General features: G+C 32.4%; 1 protein-coding gene across 2 annotated transcripts in view; it reads right to left on the bottom strand.

The window, feature by feature from the left end:
* Positions 1-19,809, bottom strand: part of COL11A1 (collagen type XI alpha 1 chain) — a 218,841-nt gene that overhangs the window by 15,512 nt on the left and 183,520 nt on the right. For both annotated transcript variants that reach the window (XM_032155224.2, XM_032155225.2), the window contains 3 exons: positions 8,248-8,301; positions 7,983-8,090; positions 7,447-7,500 (listed from right to left, as the gene is read on the bottom strand). In XM_032155224.2, coding sequence (XP_032011115.1) covers positions 7,447-7,500; positions 7,983-8,090; positions 8,248-8,301 — 216 coding nt within the window. The remainder of the gene's footprint in view (positions 1-7,446; positions 7,501-7,982; positions 8,091-8,247; positions 8,302-19,809) is intronic.

Genomic DNA, 19,809 nt, shown 5'->3' with positions numbered 1-19,809 from the left:
AAAACACTATGGTTTAATTTGTAACTAGAATATTAATAATTTTGATTAAATGAATGTAAAGTTAGAAATAGAGCATGGTTATATGGCTTTTCAGTTAAGAATAAAGTGTCAATTTTTAAGTACAGTAGTTTTAGAAGGAATTTCCAAATTATATCTCCAGTTAGTCAAACATTTTTATGTTACACAAATTTAAAAGTTTATAATATTTTTAGTAACATTTTTGAAAAAACTCAATAAACTTTTGACAGTCAATAAATCTTTGATAACCACAGGAAAAAATTAGACAAAATTTTAATACACTGTTTGGTTTGTATTTAAATAACAACCTCTATTTGTATACGTTAGAATGTTTGCCTAATAATATTCTATAGAATAAGAAGATAATTCCTATATATACTAAATTAAAACATGGAACTCTGTAATTCTTCTAGGCCATGGCCAATTTTCTGAATTCTGATCTCAATTCTTATTCTTTGTTCTCTTGAAATTAGATGTCTTTCACTATGATTACTGGAGAGAGACATATACTAAGAATACTTAATAATCCCAGTAAAATATTACATGTATATTATTCATGAAGAAGTTAGAGATCATGACTATTAATTTCTCTAAGCTAAACTATAAGACGTTACAAACTACATCAAGATGGTACTTTCAGCTGTAATTTCTAAATTGCACCTCATATCTAAATGATTTATGAAATTAATAAAGAAATGTATTTTTTATATAAATACACTTCTATTTCAATAATTTAATGTTTTTAATGTCCCAGACTAAGACATTTATCCTATTAACTTATATTTCTATGAAAATTATGGCATGACTTTAGCAAATAACTCTTTGTCCTGCCCCTCACCCAAGGAAATTTTCATACTGATGACTTTCGAACAAACTGTTTTATCTACAAATTGTTGTACTCTAGGCCAGGCACAATGGCTCACACCTGTCATCCTAGCAATTTGAGAGCCCGAGGTGGGAGGACCTTTTGAACCTAGGAATTTGCAACCAGCCTGGGTAACATAGCGAGACATTTTGTCTACAGAGAAAAAAAAAAAGCAAAAACTAGAATTGGTGGTGTGCACCTGCTGTCCCAGCTACTTGAGAGGCTAAAGCAGGAGGGTCACTTGAACCCATGAGTTTGAGGCTTCAGTGAGCTAAGATCACGCCACTGCACTCCAGCATGGGTGACAGAGGAAGACCCTGTCGCTAGAAAAAGTAAACAAAACAAAACACAAAAACACACCACACTAACCAAATTGTTGTACTACAACTTTGAAGACAACACAAAATACAGTCCTTGTTGTGAAATTATACAAGTGAAACTACGCAGTCAACAGATGCTGTTGGAAGTGAAACTGATGCTAAAAAAACGATTTATATGTGACTCATGAAATTAGGGCCTCGATAACCTAGATATGTCACTACTGCTTGCCACAAGTCCTAAGGCACCCAGCAACAAAAGCAAACTGTTCATATGGTTTCTCTATGAATTAGAATTATTTTGATAGAATTGAATTAGCTCAATTATAATTTCAGCAAAAATTTTCATCATGGCTCTATGAGAGCAAATTGTTTTAACTTTTTACCAAAGTACATCATGAGTCACCTCTATTGTATCTTCTACAAGGCTACCATGAGTAATATTTTCCTCTATCTGGAAACACTCTGTTTCTTCAGTGTAAAAAAGCACATTATATCCTGGTCCATAATTTTTGTGAATTTAAAGCATTAAGAACTATGGATCTGATCCAAGCAGTATAATGTACTAGGAAAAGTATACGTTCAGAATAGGATAGGTCTGGCATAGATATCAAACTCTCTTCTTAGCTACTGAAATTAACTGGACAAATAGAGCTTCAGTTTTCTCATCTATAAGCTGGGGACTACAATTCCTATCTCATACAGTTGCTGCATGAATGAGGATGGGCCCTCCCTGTTCTTTAGTTTCTGAAGCCTACTTCTCAAACTGAAACTGTGAATATCAGGAAAGAGCAAGAATAGTGTTAATATAAATTAGCCCTTGTGTAACAATGGTATTTTAGACTATTATTAGATATATTTATATTTTTTAATTCATAACTGAATTTGAAATTCTCTAAGTATTAAAGTGGACAATTTCCCTATATTATTCAATTAACAACAGACAAAAGTTATTTTCATACAAGCATATGCAGTTTTAAGTGTAGATATGCTTAATAATAATCTTCTAATAAGGAGAAAATTACTAATCCTCAGAGTCAAATTTATATGAATTTAGTTACATTCTCTTTTGTATAAGAATAAACAATCATCCCGCCCTGCTAAATCTCAGACAAAAAGACCACAATGAAATTGTCAAATTCACTTTCAAGTATATAGTTATCTCCCCATTACTGGGGGGCTTCGCTCTCCATAGTAAAAACTGTATATAACAGTGAAGCATAATATAAATTTGAATTATTATCATTAGTTTTAGATATGCTACAGATAAATACCTGTCAACTTTCTCATCCCATTCTAATAGAAAAAGCTAAAATGGCAAGAAAAGAACTACTAGTGATTCTAATTGCTCAAGCCTAGTGAAAAATATATTTGACATTATTTGTGTTTTAAATGCATTAAAAATCCTTTCCATAAATATTATTCATGAAGAAGTTAAAGATAATGAGTATTAATTTATCTAAGCTAATAATCTCTCATAACATTATAAGCTACATCTAAAGATGAATTTGCCAAATAAAATCAGTTTTTATTTTCGTCAGCTGGAAATAGAAATTGGTATGATATTGACAGCAGTTATAAATAACCCTCTGAACCTGAAACAGATCAAAAACATCAACTCTGCATATAAAAATGTTATTCTAACTATACATATTTTCTATTTTTCTCTTTCAGATATTGTAAATTGAAAACCCCCAGGGAAATACATAATTCATAAGTAATAAAGTGAAAAGGAAAACAGGGATGATACATTCTTAAGTGTCTAGAATACACAAGCAAACATTTTCCCCTGCAGTATTATGCTTTCTGGAATATTTGCTTTGATCTGCATTTCAAAACTCCAGTTCATTGAAATTTAAAGATATTGCAGATCCTACACTTTATTTAAAATATAAAATTGTGGAATAATATTTAGTCTGGTGAAAACCAAATGCTTTTTTATATAAACCTTTTTAATCATTGTGGAATGCTACCCATATCACCCTTGTCTACAGATAACTTAAATGTAGCATTAAAGAAATAAACTCTAATTCAGTATCCCATCCTATCTTTTAAGTTTTTATCGTTTAAAAATAATGCTATCAGCTATTTTATTTAACATTTTGTTATCAAAAGCAGAAATGTGTGATAATACTAAATAATCTTGTTTGAATATAAATGCTAAATAATTTTTCAGCTGCATTAAAACAGAGTCTTAAAAGAATATGAAACAAAACAAAATAAAACCTTAAAGCTAAGACAGATGTTAATTCTGACTTCAAAAAATCAAATACATTTTAGTTTTAAAAGTGACTAAATCATTTCAGTTGACTTTGTATCAGAGGGTAGAATTTAGACACCATCATTCTTCTCTTAAAAACACTCAATTGGCCAGGCGTGGTGGCTCACGCCTGTAATCCCAGCACTTTGGGAGACAGCGGTGGATGGATCGCTTGAGCCCTGGAGTCCAAGAGCAGCCTGGGCAACTGTCAAAAACCTATCTGTACTAAAAATGCCAAAAATTAGCCTGGTGTAGCGGCACAAACCTGTAGTCCCAGCTAATCGGGAGGCTGAGGTGGGAGGATCACCTAAGCCTAGAAGGACAAGGTTGTAGTGACTCGTAGTTGTGCCACTGCACTCCAGCCTCAGTGATAGAGTGAGACTCTGTCTCAATAAATAAATAAATACATGAAACATTCAGTCTTATTCCCATTTAATGTTGGTTGACTACTAAAATAGTAGTATAATACAACCAATACAAAATTCTAGTGAAAATTTTAAAAATTCTTTAAGAAACCCTAATAAAATTATATTATACTGACTCTAGCAGAGTCCCACTTAAAAAAACAAACTCGAATAGAGTTATTTATATAGGCTGATCATCATCCTTAGCTTTTGATTAGCTTCCGTATGTGTTATTGATCTTTTTTATTTTTGAAACAGAGTCTCGCTCACTCGCCCAGGCTGGAGTGCAATGGTGTGATCTTGGCTCACTGCAACCTCCACCTCCCGGGTTCAAGCTATTCTCCCACCTCAGCCTCCCGAGTAGCTGGGATTACAGGCATGAGCCACCACGCCCAACCCGTATGTGCTATTTGTCAATCTTCAATTCCATACAGTGATCTAAGTACACATTTGTAGTGTGTGTGTGTGAGTGTGTGTGTGTGTACACCTATCTATACACATACACGAATGTAAATATATGTTGAATTCATGTTTATAAACAAGTTTTTTACCATGTGAAATATGTACTTTTTCAAGTAAAAAATAAATACTATATCATATCTGACTCTAGCAGAGCTGATAACATAGTGTGGGCAGACACCAAGCAGAAATCATTTTAAGAGTTTAAAAAATCAATTTGTTTCACTCTACCCCAAATAATTTCATATCCAGAAACTTACTATTAAATTATTAAACTTATCTATGTGTGTAATGGATGCTCCGTTAGATATTTCAATTGTCTAAATAGGTAGCTGCCAATCTGGAGAGATGAAAGTAGGTAAGTTGTACTTACTGAACAGCTAAGTTGTATTTAAAAGGTGGGGAAAAGGGGAATGTCTTGGTAGCTTTATCTCACCAGTAGAAACAATACAGTAGGTAGTTACAGGCAGCTTCTAGAAGGGGAAAAGAGACCCAATAGGTACTTGTAGAACTCCAATGATAAGCAAATTGAAGCCTGTGTAGATTTGGATATGGATGTGAATATATGTTATAATGAGGAAAAAATTCATCATGGAGAAAGTATTATTATTACAGCTTTCACACAGATTAATTTCAGAGATTAATAGGAACCTCTATGAATTTCCATATCTCATTAATCTCACAGCCACTGTGTTATCCACACTTAGACCTCTCTGTTCCTTCTTTAATAATCATATCATATTTCTAAACAGGGAAGGGTCCCTAGAGGAAATTACATTTAAATGGTCCAACTCTGTGTATATCTAGTATCCTCTGCTTGAGTCTATCATAGTACTTAACATGTTAACACTCTAACTTTTGTAAGTATAATTGTACTTGTTGATCTCTTCCATTTGCTTTAATAGTCAACAACTTGCATAAGGTTTATTGATGACACACATGCATGAATGAGGTCAAATTTAGTTACTTTCCACTAAGAATATAAAATTGATTGGTTTTCAACATATTTATCATTATTTCATTCATTTAATGATTCTTGATTTGGTGCTACTAGTGCTAATTGGAGATATAAAAGTGATTTACAAGCAATTCATTTAATTAACTTAAGAACCCCATGGGGTAGAAGATATCCATATCCCAATTTAACTTATTTAAACTTTAGAAATATCACTGGATAGAGGCTAGTGATATTCCCATTTTATAAATGAAGAACTTAAAGCCAAAAAGAAAAAAAGGTAATGTTCCTAAAATCATCCACCAAGTAAGTGGTAGTGCTTGTTTCTGAACCCGGGAGTTTGGCTCTAGAGTCGATAACCTTAACTAGCAACCATAATAAGTTACTTCTCATTCTGATTTAAAAATTACCTACTAAAATAGATCTTTCTTAGTTGAGTTGAAAGGCTCATTAAATTGCCATAAACGGCATTTTGAAGATGATTTATCTGCCCATCCTCACCTCATGAAGACCAAGTAGCACTTTCATTGAGATTACATATCACAAGTCAAGACTAATTAAAGCTATGAAAAAAACTACACATTATATTCACATCGTAAGTACTCTCCATAAAACAAGCAGTCAGAATGGAATGTGCCCATGCAGCCCACTTCTGATGCTTATCATTCTGCTTTACCAAAAGGATTTGGAAATTATTCTGTCCTTTTGCACTGTAAACTCACATTTATTTAAAAGACAAAAATACAGAAGTTTGTATGCCAAATCAGGTGGTATGTCAGAAGGTTTTATTTTTAATATTAGCTGAAGGAAATCTCCAGTATGGTGCTTTTTATTTCATCTGCAGAAAGGTCAAAATATTTACTGGAAAATCTGAAATAACAAGAAAAAATCTCTGGCAAATTTTAGAGTGATATTAAGGCAAGGTATTTTTTCCTTCCAGGCTCTGACTCTGGACAGTTATGAGTTTATCATATCTAAGGAGAATATTCCTAAGTAATGGTACAGATGTAGAGCTGATCCTGCTTCAACCGGGGACCTTTTCCTAAGCTGGTGAGATAATGGGCAGAACTGATCATCTCCTGCTTGAAATCTACCAAAATTTGATAACTTTTATCTAGTTACTAAATAAGTGATCTTTAAATTCGTCAGTGAAAGTTTAAATAATCTCTTTAAAACATAAAATATTTGGTACGTATGCTTTGCATATCAAAGATGCTGTGGCATCTTTGTTAAAAGGAATAACCAAAATTCTTCCTGAACGAATTGTGAATCCCAGTTGTGATGGCTTTGCGTGTATGTTTCTATCTCTGAGATAATTAATATATTTATGATAAAAGGCATTTGAATAAATTTTAAAATATCATATAGAAGGACTTAACTAATACTCACCACAGATACGAATGCTATATGTATGATTTGCCATTTTGATTAATCACTCCACACTTAACTATTACTGGATAATGACACTCAAAAATCTCTACCATAAGAAATATATATATATAAAGCAACTAAGTCACCTAGTAAGTAATTATTTTAAAGGGCAAGTCTTTTATTCTCACTTTTTGCCCAAATTTGTATCAAGTATAGCCTCGGATCCTATAATAAACTCCACCTATGAATAGTATCCCAGTCAACAAAATGCTTTATTGCATTTCTCAAGCCTGTTGTTTGCACACAGACTTAATGATAGTGACCAAGCTTCAGTGTTACAGTAGCCATATCTTTTTTCACTGAGTTTTATTGTTTTGTGTTTCAGCCTGTATGACTCACGAAGAGAACAATTTGTTTGGTCAAAGAATCACTGTATGCTGGTGCCAGCATACTTTTTAAAGTGAAATGCCAGGAAAATAAGTGTAACTGCAAGCGTTTTAGGGAACTATCCAGACTAGGAAAAACACTGGCTGGATCATTAGTGGCATTTCATTCAGAGTGGAAATATTTTTTTCATCCAAAGTGCATGAGAAAGAAACAAATCTTCTGATCAAGTGGTTTATTTTCCATATACCTATCAGTTAGGATAACTTTCCTCTAAGACAAAATAATATACTGCTTGGACTATTAGAAAAAATACAAACCAATTACAAACTAAAATGTCAAAAATTCTGGTTAATAAATAATTTTGTTTTAGAAATTCTCACTTTTTAAATGACTGAAAAGATCTCACTCACCATAGGACCAGGTGGTCCGTCTTGGCCTGCAGCTCCAGGGAGACCTTGTTCTCCCTAGAGAAAATAAAAATGATTGATTTTTTAAATTAATAAAAGAATACATATTTATTTATTTTAAATTTTAGAAATACAATAAGAAAACAAAGGAAATATCACCCTTAAGTTCCGCCACATGGAGGACATCTACAAATATTGTAAATAATTTTGTGTCTTTACTATGTGTATATGTCTATATTCAAATACACACACATATATATACACATAGGTATATATATAAACATTCCACAACATTGAAATTTTAAAATTTAGTTTTCTGTTTTCTCTTTATAAGTTAGTGCTTCACCATGAACTTATTAAATAAATGATGTACTTAAATATTTGAAGAGTATCTTTTTTACATTATATTTACAGAATTCCCACAAAATTATCCATACGATAACTTATGAAATAATGCTAACATAGGCACCTTCACTCATAATTTTTTTAAAATAAAAATGTTATTTTCAAAATGGCATCTTTTTAACACAGATGCTCACCACAGGACCAGGGATGCCCCGAAGACCTTCTGGACCAGGCTTTCCTGCAGGTCCCTGAGGACCAACTGGGCCGGTTTTTCCAGGAGGACCTTCTGCACCTGCTTCCCCCTGTTAGGAAGTAAAATATGGGAGCACATTAATGATGAGAAAATACATTTATTATTTTATTAAATGTACTGAAAAAAGTCGATCAGTTTATGCATGAAATTTTCAAATATAATACCTATTATATATATATATTATGTATATATTATTATTTTTTTACCTTAGCGCCTTTTTCACCTTGTCTTCCCTCTGCACCTGCAGCTCCCGGAGGACCCTATAGACATAAGATTTATTGTAAAATATGTATCACATATAAAAGTAATGTTAATGAGCACTTGTTTACAAACACTAAACTTTAGTTTGTAACCGATGAATAAATTGTAGTTTTCTATCACTGTTGGTTTAAAACATAATAATGAAAATCAAAACCCATTTTATGTACAAATTTCCTCTTAGAATACTGAAAAACAGCACAGATTGAGTATACTAGATAATCACTTCACATCAATATAAGAAAGCAGTAAAAATAAAGTTTTTAAAGAAATGCGGATGAATTAAAACCGCCACCTTGAGTGTGTTAAATACTGATATATCACTTATGTTTATTATTAAAAATTAATTTAATGTATCTACTTGTATTCTACTTGTATTCTCATATGTGTTTGAAGAATGGCCCCTTTCTTAATCTTAGAATATGTATATGCTCATGCATTCTTACAGGATCACATAACAACTAAAGAAACACAATATTTTAAATTAGGATGGTCAACAGACACAGTATTTTCATTTTTGAGAATTATGCAATTCACATAAATAGTTAAAATGAAAGCAAATATCACTTTTTAAATCTTAATATTAGAAGTAAAATTGCAAAAAAAATTACACTTTAGATGCCATCCAAAAGCATAAGTACAGAACAACTGAAAAAGAAACTTAATGATCTCCAAGAAACTGCTTTTCATTTTTTTTCCTTAGACTCTCTTGTTTTTCCATTCATTTACTTTAATTTTCATAATAAATTGTGCTCAAAATCATTAACTGAGATTGGGGTTGGTGGTTGCAGAGAGTAGTCATGGTGGTGTTAATTGGTGAGAATAAGGTGAGGCAGGAGGGTGACTTTTCCTTTTCAGATGCCATATTAATATTTTAATGGTGAATATATCCCAGCCTTTTATATCGTATTTTAAACTGAGTATAAATATAGTGGTGGATGATGAGAGGTTGCTTGGAGGGTACAACGTGCATTGCTTCAGTGATGGATGCACTGAAGGCCCAGACTTCATCACAATGTAATATCAGTATAGCAAAATTGCATGTGTAACCCATGAATTTATACACAAAGTAAAGATGAATAAAATGACTATCAAGCACTTCAATTCCATGAACTTATTTTATCTCAGAAAGAGTCAATGATGATATCATTAGTAATGATTTTCTCAATATCATTCCTATAACTTTATCTATTATTAGACATTCATTGTACCTCAACCCAAAGATAAAAAAATGTATAAATTCTAAGGGTAATCTCTTGAGGTGGAATCAATATGCTAATAATAATGTATACATTAAAACTTCAAAGGACATCTTTCAAATTTCATATTTATGCAAAAGGAATTCTGTACTGAGCCATGAATTTCAAATTTATTCTATTGTTAAAATGTTGAGCCAGAAATTATTTTGGTGTGATCTTTAAAATAATAACATTCGCAAAGTAGATACAACAATAATAATGATTATTATTTTGGAAATAGAAATAATGATATTCAATGAAATAATAGCTTTTCCTTATTCAATGACAGTTTTTCCTTAAACTAGCAACATAATGATATGTGGGCTTAACCTGAAAAGATTGCATTTACAAACATGAAGTTTATAGTAGAAAAGATTTGTCAATACATGGCTTTTAAAAAAGGAAGCCATCTATTGTCTAAAATCAGAAAGAAAATATCACCTTTACTTCAAAGGAGAAAGAAAATCCGAATTAGAAGAGCCTAGAGAATTTTAACATAACTAAATGACGATACAGCAACTAAATCTTGATTAAAATAAAGGGCTTCTTGTCCCTAAATAATTTCTTCCCTCTGTGAACAAATATCTGTCATAGTAAAAATTTTTTATTAAATGACTTTGTTCTGTTCTTTTTCTCATTTTTCCCAATTTTATTTATTCCTTATATGTTTTCCAGATGACAAAAAAATAAGAAAAATGAGGATGAAAGCAGATACACTTTTCCTGAGAGAGTAGTAAGTCAAATGGGACCTAATAGAAGGTGTTAAGGTCATGAGGGCTCATGAATTGATTAATAATAAATATAAAAGGGCTGAGGCGGCCAGGCACAGCAGCTCATTCCTGTAATCCCAGCACTTTGGGAGACCAAGGCAGGCGGATCGCCTGAGGTCAGGAGTTCGAGACCAGCTGGGCCAACATAGTGAAACCCGTCTCTACTAAAAATACAAAAGCTGGGCGTGGTGGTGGGCACCTGTAATCCCAGCTACTCAGGAGGCTGAGGCAGGAGAATTGCTTGAACCCAGGAGGCAGAAGTTGCAGTGAGCCGAGATTGTACCATTGCGCTCCAGCCTGGGAAACAAAAGCAAAACTCCGTCTCAAAAAAAAAAAAAAAAAAGAAAAAACAAAAAAAAAAGGCTGAGGCTGTGAATTTGATGTCAAAATGTGGCCACTCAATCTTGGATGCCCCATCCTTCAGCCAATAAATCGGTGCTTATTATACATTACAGAGTCTGTGTTATTCTGTCACAGTAGTACAAAACAAAGACAATGCCTACGGACAAATTCTTGTCCCAATAATTTATTCCTCATATGCTTGCACAAACGAAGGGGCAGAAACTTAATCTGGTGAGCTCTTGCTGCACTTTCATGAAGTAATGAATGTTCTTATTGAAAAATACCTCATAAAAACATAACACACTAAAATAGGGCCTAGTTAATTCTCCACCAGTAGTTATTGTTATAACAAATTTTTCTACTCATGAGAACTATTCTTCATATAAAGCATCTAATATAATCTTCTTTCCACCATTCAAGTTTTATGGTATGATTCTGTAATTTAATCATTTTTCCACTCATGTCACAAACATTTAAATATCCCTTATATTCCAGAGTGTACTATGCATATAAATAACAAGTAAAATCAAATCACTAAGAAATTCTCAGAATTTAGTCACAAACACAGATACAAAAATTAACAAATAGAACACTGTAAAATAAACAAAGATGAGATCAGTATACAAAATAGGTACAATGATCCAGTTTGGCAGTATAGAGGATTTTCCTAAAAACCTAGTCTCTGATCTGAATCTTACAGTGTGAGTTGATGAGAGAGGGATGGCTTCTTCTAACACTTTACCTTCTGATCACTCACATGCATGCTTAAAGGAATAAGAATGGAAATTACATGATAGTCTTTATGGACCTGCTAAGAGTTTACTTAGGCCAGTAGCTAAGCATCTACGCATTTGTCTTGCTATGAGGCAGAATATTAGGGTGCATGATTATGTGCTGACTTCAGAGTTAGGGAAGAAAAAAGAGAATTGGAGAAAGGCAGAGACTTGGCATATGGAGATCTTGATTTTTTAATATTAGCAAAATAAACTGCCAAATTTAGTATACAATTAGCTATGTGGATAAACGGACATTTTTGAACATGTTAAATGAACAAGAATTTTTGTTTCCCACATTAAAAAATTTGAACAATTTTCCCAAAAGTATTAAAAACATTAATATTTAAAAAGTTTGAAAATAAATAAATTTGATTCAAAATTTTCAGAACCTTTAATACTCCTCTTGAACTATGAATCTCCTAGAGGGTATACAATATCTACAGTGGTTCTCAAATTAAATGCAGACCTTGTTTTCATAATGACCTTACTTGGAAGGCACAGTTTTGTACCACACAGAAATTTTAAGTGGATTTATAATTTATTTTATTATTACAATGTACTTTCTATCTATACATTTATATTAGAATTTTTCAAAGGATTTTGTAAAAGAAAATGTCTGAATTTGAAATTTCAATTAATACTATATATAATAATACTTTATATGTGTGTGCACATATATATACACAGTACATGCATATACAAGGTACACATATATATACTATATTATATATATGATGTGTGTGTGCATAATAAGTTAAAACTTCATCTGTCATTATAACCAGTTAATAACAGCAGTTACCATTTTAATTTTTTACTGTGAACTTCCCTTTGGCAATATGAGCTGAATTCGAATTTCCATTTAATATGTGCATTTTCAGGTTATAATGCTTAAATTATTTTGGTCAGCTCTAGATTTCTTTTTCAGTAAAAGGACATGGAACTAGCTAAAATGATAACTTTAGTATTAAAAGTCCATGGCTTATTGAAACAAGCTGTACAAATCTTCCAGTACCTTAAGGAAATATACATTCATTCTCAAGTATTACAAATGCATGACAGAAAGTACATGTACGTGAATGATAATGTAATTCTCCTACTTGTTTAATAACCATTAGAATTTTCTTTCTCAGTATCACTGCCACTTAGAACATTGTGTTCAATATTCTGTTAGGAAGTTTTATTATCATTCATGCGTAAGGTTCAATCACAGAAAAAAAGTGGTAATACTTTTGAACACATTTCTTGTCATTGCTACTTCTGCCATAAGATATTATAGAAAAAAATTGTGACTTTGTTATTGTTTCCACAGTGGGAAAGTAAGGATCTGAGAAACGTTAATTTCCACAAAATACATACAAAGTTAATTTAAGATGAACATTTCTAGATGGACTAACGGGAAACAGATTGTAAGGCAAATCTGTATTCAACCAAACCACGAGCCTGTAGAACAGATATTACCTTACTGCATAGAAATATGTTCTTGCTATTTTCACAAAAGTGGTATTAAATTGATTGCTGCATCAGATATTGCTGTCTGCTGACTGAACCCAAAGGTTTGTGGTGACAGTATTCTCAAATCAGTTTCAATTCATGGAATTCACCTGCATTATCCCCCTCTATGATTAGATGTTTGTGTTCACCTGTGGTATAGACAAAGTGACAAAGTGACCTCACGTACGTACAGTGTATAAACGGAGTGATCTCACTTATGTACAGTGCTTTCTTCTTTTCGACACAGGGTCTCACTCAGTTGCTCAGGCTGGACAGCAGTGGTGCTATCTTGGCTCACTGCAGCCTCGAACTCCTGGGCTCAAGCTATTCTCCCACCTCAGCCTCAGAGTACCTAGGACTACAGGCTCATGTCATCATACCTGACTAATTTTTGTATTTTTTTGTAGAGACAGGGTTTTACCATGTCGCCCAGGCTGATCTCCTACTCCCGAGCTCAAGTGATCCTCTTGCCTCAGCCTCTCAAAGTGCTAGGATCATGGGCGTGACCAAATACCTCTTTCTCAGTTGACTCATAGTTTAATAACTTTATTATTTCTTTTTTTTTTTTTTTTTTGAGACGGAGTCTCGCTCTGTCGCCCAGGCTGCAGTGCGGTGGCGCAATCTCGGCTCACTGCAAGCTCCGCCTCCCGGGTTCACGCCATTCTCCTACCTCAGCCTCTCCGAGTAGCTGGGACTACAGGCGCCCGCCACCACGCCCGGCTAATTTTTTGTATTTTTAGTAGAGACGGGGTTTCACCGTGGTCTCGATCTCCTGACCTCGTGATCCGCCCGCCTCGGCCTCCCAAAGTGCTGGGATTACAAGCGTGAGCCACGGCGCTCGGCCTAATAACTTTATTATTTCTTAAACTGGTCTTAAATCTCTACTGTTTGACAAATCCATTTTATTAAAAAAATACATGAAGTTGTCATGAATTTAAATGCTTCTATTTTTGGTACTTGTTCTCACAGGAAATTCTTTACCATATATGTCACATGAATTTGCGCCAAGGGATAACCAATTTATATTAGTATTACAAATATAAATTTCTTTAAAATCACATACTATACTCTGAAAGTGCAGTTAATTAATATTCTATATCCTTTTTGTATGTGTATCACCCAGTTAGTTCAGTATTGGTCACTGCTGAACTCAAACAACAAAGCAAAATCAACAATAAACAAAACTAACTTTACCATGAATGTATTGCTAACGAGCTATCATTTCATGTATACAACTAAGATATTAGAAGAAAATATTTTACTCCTTATCTTTATATTTTATTTAATAATAGGTTTATTTAGTTTATAAATAATACTAAAATTTGAAACCCTTATTCAATGCTTAATAATAACATCCACTGTTTGAGATTCTGATAACTTCAGGCATTAGGCTTTGTGCTTTAAATATACATTTTCTTAATTTAATTTAGTCCTCACTTCAGTATTGTAAATTAGTTACTATGCCCACTTTTTAAATGAGAAAACTGAGACTCAAATAAATTAACTTATCCCAAGTCACATTTTTAGGTAGCAAGGATTTGAAACAAGTTCTGTCTCATTCTGATGCAAAAGCATTCTGGTCTCTACTTTTCAGTGAAATTAAGATAAAAGGAGTGTCCGTTTATAGGTTGCAGATAATGTTAGTAAGTAATTTGGGCTTCAATTTTTGGGTTTACTTTTTGTTTTCTTGAGAGAAGGGCTCCCTCTGTTGTTCAGATTGGAGTACAGTAGAACAATCATGACTCATTGCAGCCTGGACCTCCCGGGCTCATGCAATCCTCCCACCTTAGCCTCCCAAGTAGCTGGCACTACAGGCACGCGCCGCCACACCTGGGTAATTTTTAAAAGTTTTTGTGAAGATGAGGGTCTCACTGTGTTGTCTCAAAGTCCTGGGCTTAAGCAACACTCCTGCCTAAGTCTCTGAAAATGCTGGGATTACAGGTGTCAGCCACTGCACTTGACCTGTGTTTCCATTTTTTTCTTTTTCCTTTTTTTTTTTTTTCAAGCTAAGCCACCTATTTGTTTATGTTGAGGTAGAGTTATTGACTAAATTAACTAGTGTTGTAGGCTGTAAATTAATGGTGCAAGCATTAATTGCTAGTGTTAAATCATAACAAATCATAGTTTTGGTAATAAGATTGTTGACATAAGAGTAATTTTTCACACCATTAAAATATATTTTAATCTGGTGAAGAAAATAGATTATTATGTAAAACAGAAAGAAGCAATTAAGCATGCCAGTTTATCCAAACCTAATATAGAAAACAATTTAACATATTGTGTTAAATGATTTTCAGTTTCAATTTATTGTTGCCATATTTTAAAAGAGAAAACCCTGCATATTATGCTCGATCGGGTTGACCTAAGGTTGATTTTTCTATTATATGAAAATGAATGTGAATAGCTTTGTAAGCAATGCATAGTCACCACCGTTCTCATGTTATTATTAATTCATGAATACAAAGCCTTCTAATTTTGTTTACAAAGTGACTAGAATGGATTAAAATAGCTCATCATCTTTCTATAAATTGTAATTTAAAAAGAGAGGACAGAACAGTGCTAAAATTTTTATGAGGTTATTTTAAAATAATTTATCAAAAATCAAAGGGAACTCAACTAATGTACTTTCTCATAATGTTAAAGAACATATGCTAGAATGACTCAATATTATATTATTTTAGGCTTTCAACCTAAATGCACTACATAATACAGTATCATTAACTTAGAAGCTTCCTACATACCACTTGTAACAATTGCAATCCACTTTTTTCCCACAGAAGTAACTACCATCCTAAATTTTTGTTAATCATTGGCCTGTTTCTTTATCATGTTTACCACTTATGTTTAAATGCTAAACATATCTGTAACAATTTTTCATACTATATAAATGAAATAATGTAATATATATTTTCCAGTTCAATATTATATACATATACATACATAAGACATATGTATACACATACACATATTTATTCTGCTTAATGTTTAATATTAGATTTTGAGATTCATCTATGTTATGCATGCATCTGTGGTGCATTCACTTTTATGATCATACAGAATTTTAGTTTATTAATATACTTCAATTAACTTATATTGTCTATAGTTATTATTAACAAGGATAACAAAACATTATTCCTTGAGTCTTTTGGTGAATATGTGCAAAATGTCATCTAGGATATGTGCTTAGAAATGGAATTACCACCAGACAACAGAAAAAGTTCCTGTTAGATTCTATTAGGTAACATAGAACTATTTCCCTAAAGTGGCAGTACCCAGTAACTCACAACAGCTGTGCATAATAATCTTCACTGTTTTTTGAAAACATTCTTCCCAATACATGGTTTGTCAGAGTATATTTTTGTTAATTGGTGTATGTGATATAGTATCTCAATGTAATTTCTAGTACACACTTTCCTGATTTCTACAAATATTTTTTCTTGTTTCATGGGGTATTTGTGTCAAATACTTTTTCATGCCTTTGGCATATTTTTTTCTATTGTTTTTTCTTGCTATTATAATTTGTAAGAAATACTTAGATATTCCAACAAATTATTCTATGCATGTTTCCTGTATGTTACAAATATTTTCTCCTAATCAGATCTTTTTGTTCCAATGTCTTCTAAGTATTTTTGGATAAATAGGAAATTTTAATGGTCATATATTTCATACATCAATCTATTCCTTTCTGATTACACCTGTGTGATCAGAATTTATGACTGGAGGTCAAAAAATTACTCAAATAATTTTTGGTAAAATATTTCAAAGTTTACCTTTGACATTTATGATTATAAACCAATTAGAATTGAATTCTGTTAAATGAACTAGATGAGGTATATTTAATCTTTTTCCATATAGAAAATCGTTTCTCCCAGCAGAATTTTTTCAATAGTCTATCCACTTTCCATTGATGTGTAATGTCCAATTTGTTACAAATAAGGTTTACATATGTCCTTAGGTATTTTCTGGGCTTTTTCTTCAATGAGACCATTGCCTATATATCTATATAACAAATCAAGTATAACTTTGCAAATAAATTATCTTAATTTCTTATTTTTTACCCATCTCATAAATCCACTTAACCATAATTTTATCTTTTTAAGGATTTTTAAATTCCTTTTAATCAGGGGAGTTAACAACGTTGTCTAGTTAGAAATATTGGCAGCAATGAGAGTAACAATTTTTCTAATTTCTAATTGTATTTGACATTTATATCTAAAGAAAAATTTACCAGTTGCTTACAATTTCACAGTATCATGTAATCTTTAATTTTGAATGAAAAAATAATTATTGATTATTGCTATACTATGAATATTTCTCCCCTCCAAACCTCATGTTGAAATTTGATTCCAAATCTTGGCGGTAGAGCCCAATAGGAGGTGTCTGAGTCCTGGGGATGGATTTCTTATGAATAGATTAATACCTTTCCAGGATGGGTGTGAGTGGCTTCTCACTCTGTTAGTTCCTGAGAGAGCTGCTTGTTAAAAAGTGCCTGGCATTTCTTGCCCCTTCTTGCTTCCTCTGTCACCTTGTTATCTCTGCACACACCTGCCCTGCTTCTCCTTCCAGCATGAAGGAGCAGCCTGAGGCCCTCACCAGAAGCAGATGTTGGCATCATGCTTCCTGTAGGGCCTGCAGAACTGTGAGCTACATAAACCTCTTTTCTTTATAAATTACCCAGCCTCAGGTATTCTTTTATAGCAACACTAAATGTACTAAAAAAGGATGCTTCATGTTCTTAAAGCAACAAATAACTAAATTTTTTTGTACATTATGTTTTCATTAATATACTACTATATTTTATTATAACTGATTATTTCTAATATATGAAAATGCATCCTTCATTATAAGAGACAGGAATTAAGAATCAGCAATTAACTCATGTTTTAAAATTGTATCTCATTTAACTAGAAATTGCAGAGGTCCAACTCAGATGTAAATGAATAAGAATGTAAATACATGGAATTTCTCTTACTCAAAACTACTTTGGTGTTGTAGAAAAAATATATAATCTAAATCTGAATATGTATTGACTTTTCTATGATATTTTCTCAATTCCAGAATTGGGGGGAGGTCTTCCTAGAAGTCTGAGTTATTCACTAAAATTATAATTGTCGATCATTACCCATTCCGAAGTAATAAACACAAATATATTTTAAAAACATGTTACAATAAAGAATAAAAATTTGTTGCATTATATTATCATGATTTTAAAATTAGTAAATACGACTGAAAATATTTTGAAAGTTTATAATGTCAATAGCGTCAACATTATTATGTCAAAATAGCTTCATACAACAGTTTAATAGTTTTAACATATAATATTTTTATGTGATAGTTATAGGTTTATATATAAGTTTTGGGTTATATTATTATACTAAAAGGCGCATGAGATTTACTGGTTCACACATATATGTCTATTTTTTATGTTTTCATTTATACTCTTTAATAAGTTATTTTATTCTATTACTTAAAAAATTTTCAAAAATATTCAGTTGTTTTCAAAATGAATAATTCATGTAACCCACCACTGAATGGCTAAAGAAACAAATGCATTCTGTAACTCTGTTACCATGTTAAGATAATTCACTCAAATATCAAATGATAATTACTTAAATTTATTAAAAAATATAATTATGTACTTTTTGGACATATTTTAAAATGAAACTAGACCAGATAGCACTTGCTGAGAGTTTGACTTGAGTAATGAAATGAGCTGAGAAGCTGCCAATATGTAATAGAATATTTAAAATCAATTTTGATATAGTCTCTCCTTTTCTAGCTGCTACCACATTTTGAAGCAAGGTTTAATTTCCTTGCTTATATTAAAAGCATCATACTTTATACTTGTATGATGATTATCCCTGTGCTCAGAAGTGTTTAATAACTATGGCATAACTCAGAGCTAACACAGCAACAGTTATGAGGTGATTTTTTTTTATTGTGTTACATGATTTATCTTATGTTCAACCCAACCCTAGGGTGGGTGTTAGGTCCTCTGAGAAACAGAAAATACACAATTTGCCCAACATAACACAGGTAGTAACTGGTGAAGCTGGGTTGAAAGCCAGCTATTGTGACTGCATTGTTCTACTAACCACATTATATAGCATCCCACCATCTGAGGCCAGAAAAAAGAAAAAAAATAATTTCCTGTTGTTTCAAGAAGTATTTCAACTCATTCTCAAGGATGTTTTTTATAATTATTCTTCCAAAAGGTCTGAAATAGTATAATAGACAGCTATGCATCACAGTTTTATGAGCAGCTGGACTTAAAGCAGAAAGAGGCAACGGATATAAAAAATCATGTACACTTTTTAATTACTTTCTAAGAATAACAGCCCCATGGTTGCTTGGGGATAAATCTATACTGAGACCATGCTTTGGGGTTGTAGACACAATAATAATAATAAGAGAAAATGTAAGAAAATGTACTTGGCCAATGAAGAGCATATTGTTTTCAGAGACAAGTTTTATTATAAATTAAATATATTTTTAGCAAACAGAAATGTTTGTAAATATTGATTCAAATTTGTATTGCTGAGAGACAAAAGTAAAACCCATTCACATTCTGTGTTTAATGTGAGGATATTCAGAGTGAAAAATTCCCCTGAAATAAAGATACCATTAGAAAACAGCAGTGGCCCCAATTGCCCTGTGACTTTGGATTACTGAAGAGGGAATCAGCGTGATAAATATATTTTGATGTTTATCACATATTTTACTCATGTGCCGGTTTGAAAACAGACTGCAGGTGGTACAGAAGAACACTCTAAAGTGAGATAGCTGCTGTAAGAGGCAGGTCTGCAGAGATTGCTTTATTATGAAAAGAATGCATCAGTCAGAAAACGACAGGAAAGTAAATCTCCTAGGGTCTACTGTGGCCAATATTGTCA

This window comes from Hylobates moloch, unplaced genomic scaffold (assembly GCF_009828535.3).
Source record: "Hylobates moloch isolate HMO894 unplaced genomic scaffold, HMol_V3 SCAFFOLD_5, whole genome shotgun sequence".
NCBI classification, from domain to species: domain Eukaryota; kingdom Metazoa; phylum Chordata; class Mammalia; order Primates; family Hylobatidae; genus Hylobates; species Hylobates moloch.
Note: the sequence above shows the minus strand (reverse complement) of the source record. Positions and strands in the feature narration are given on the sequence as shown.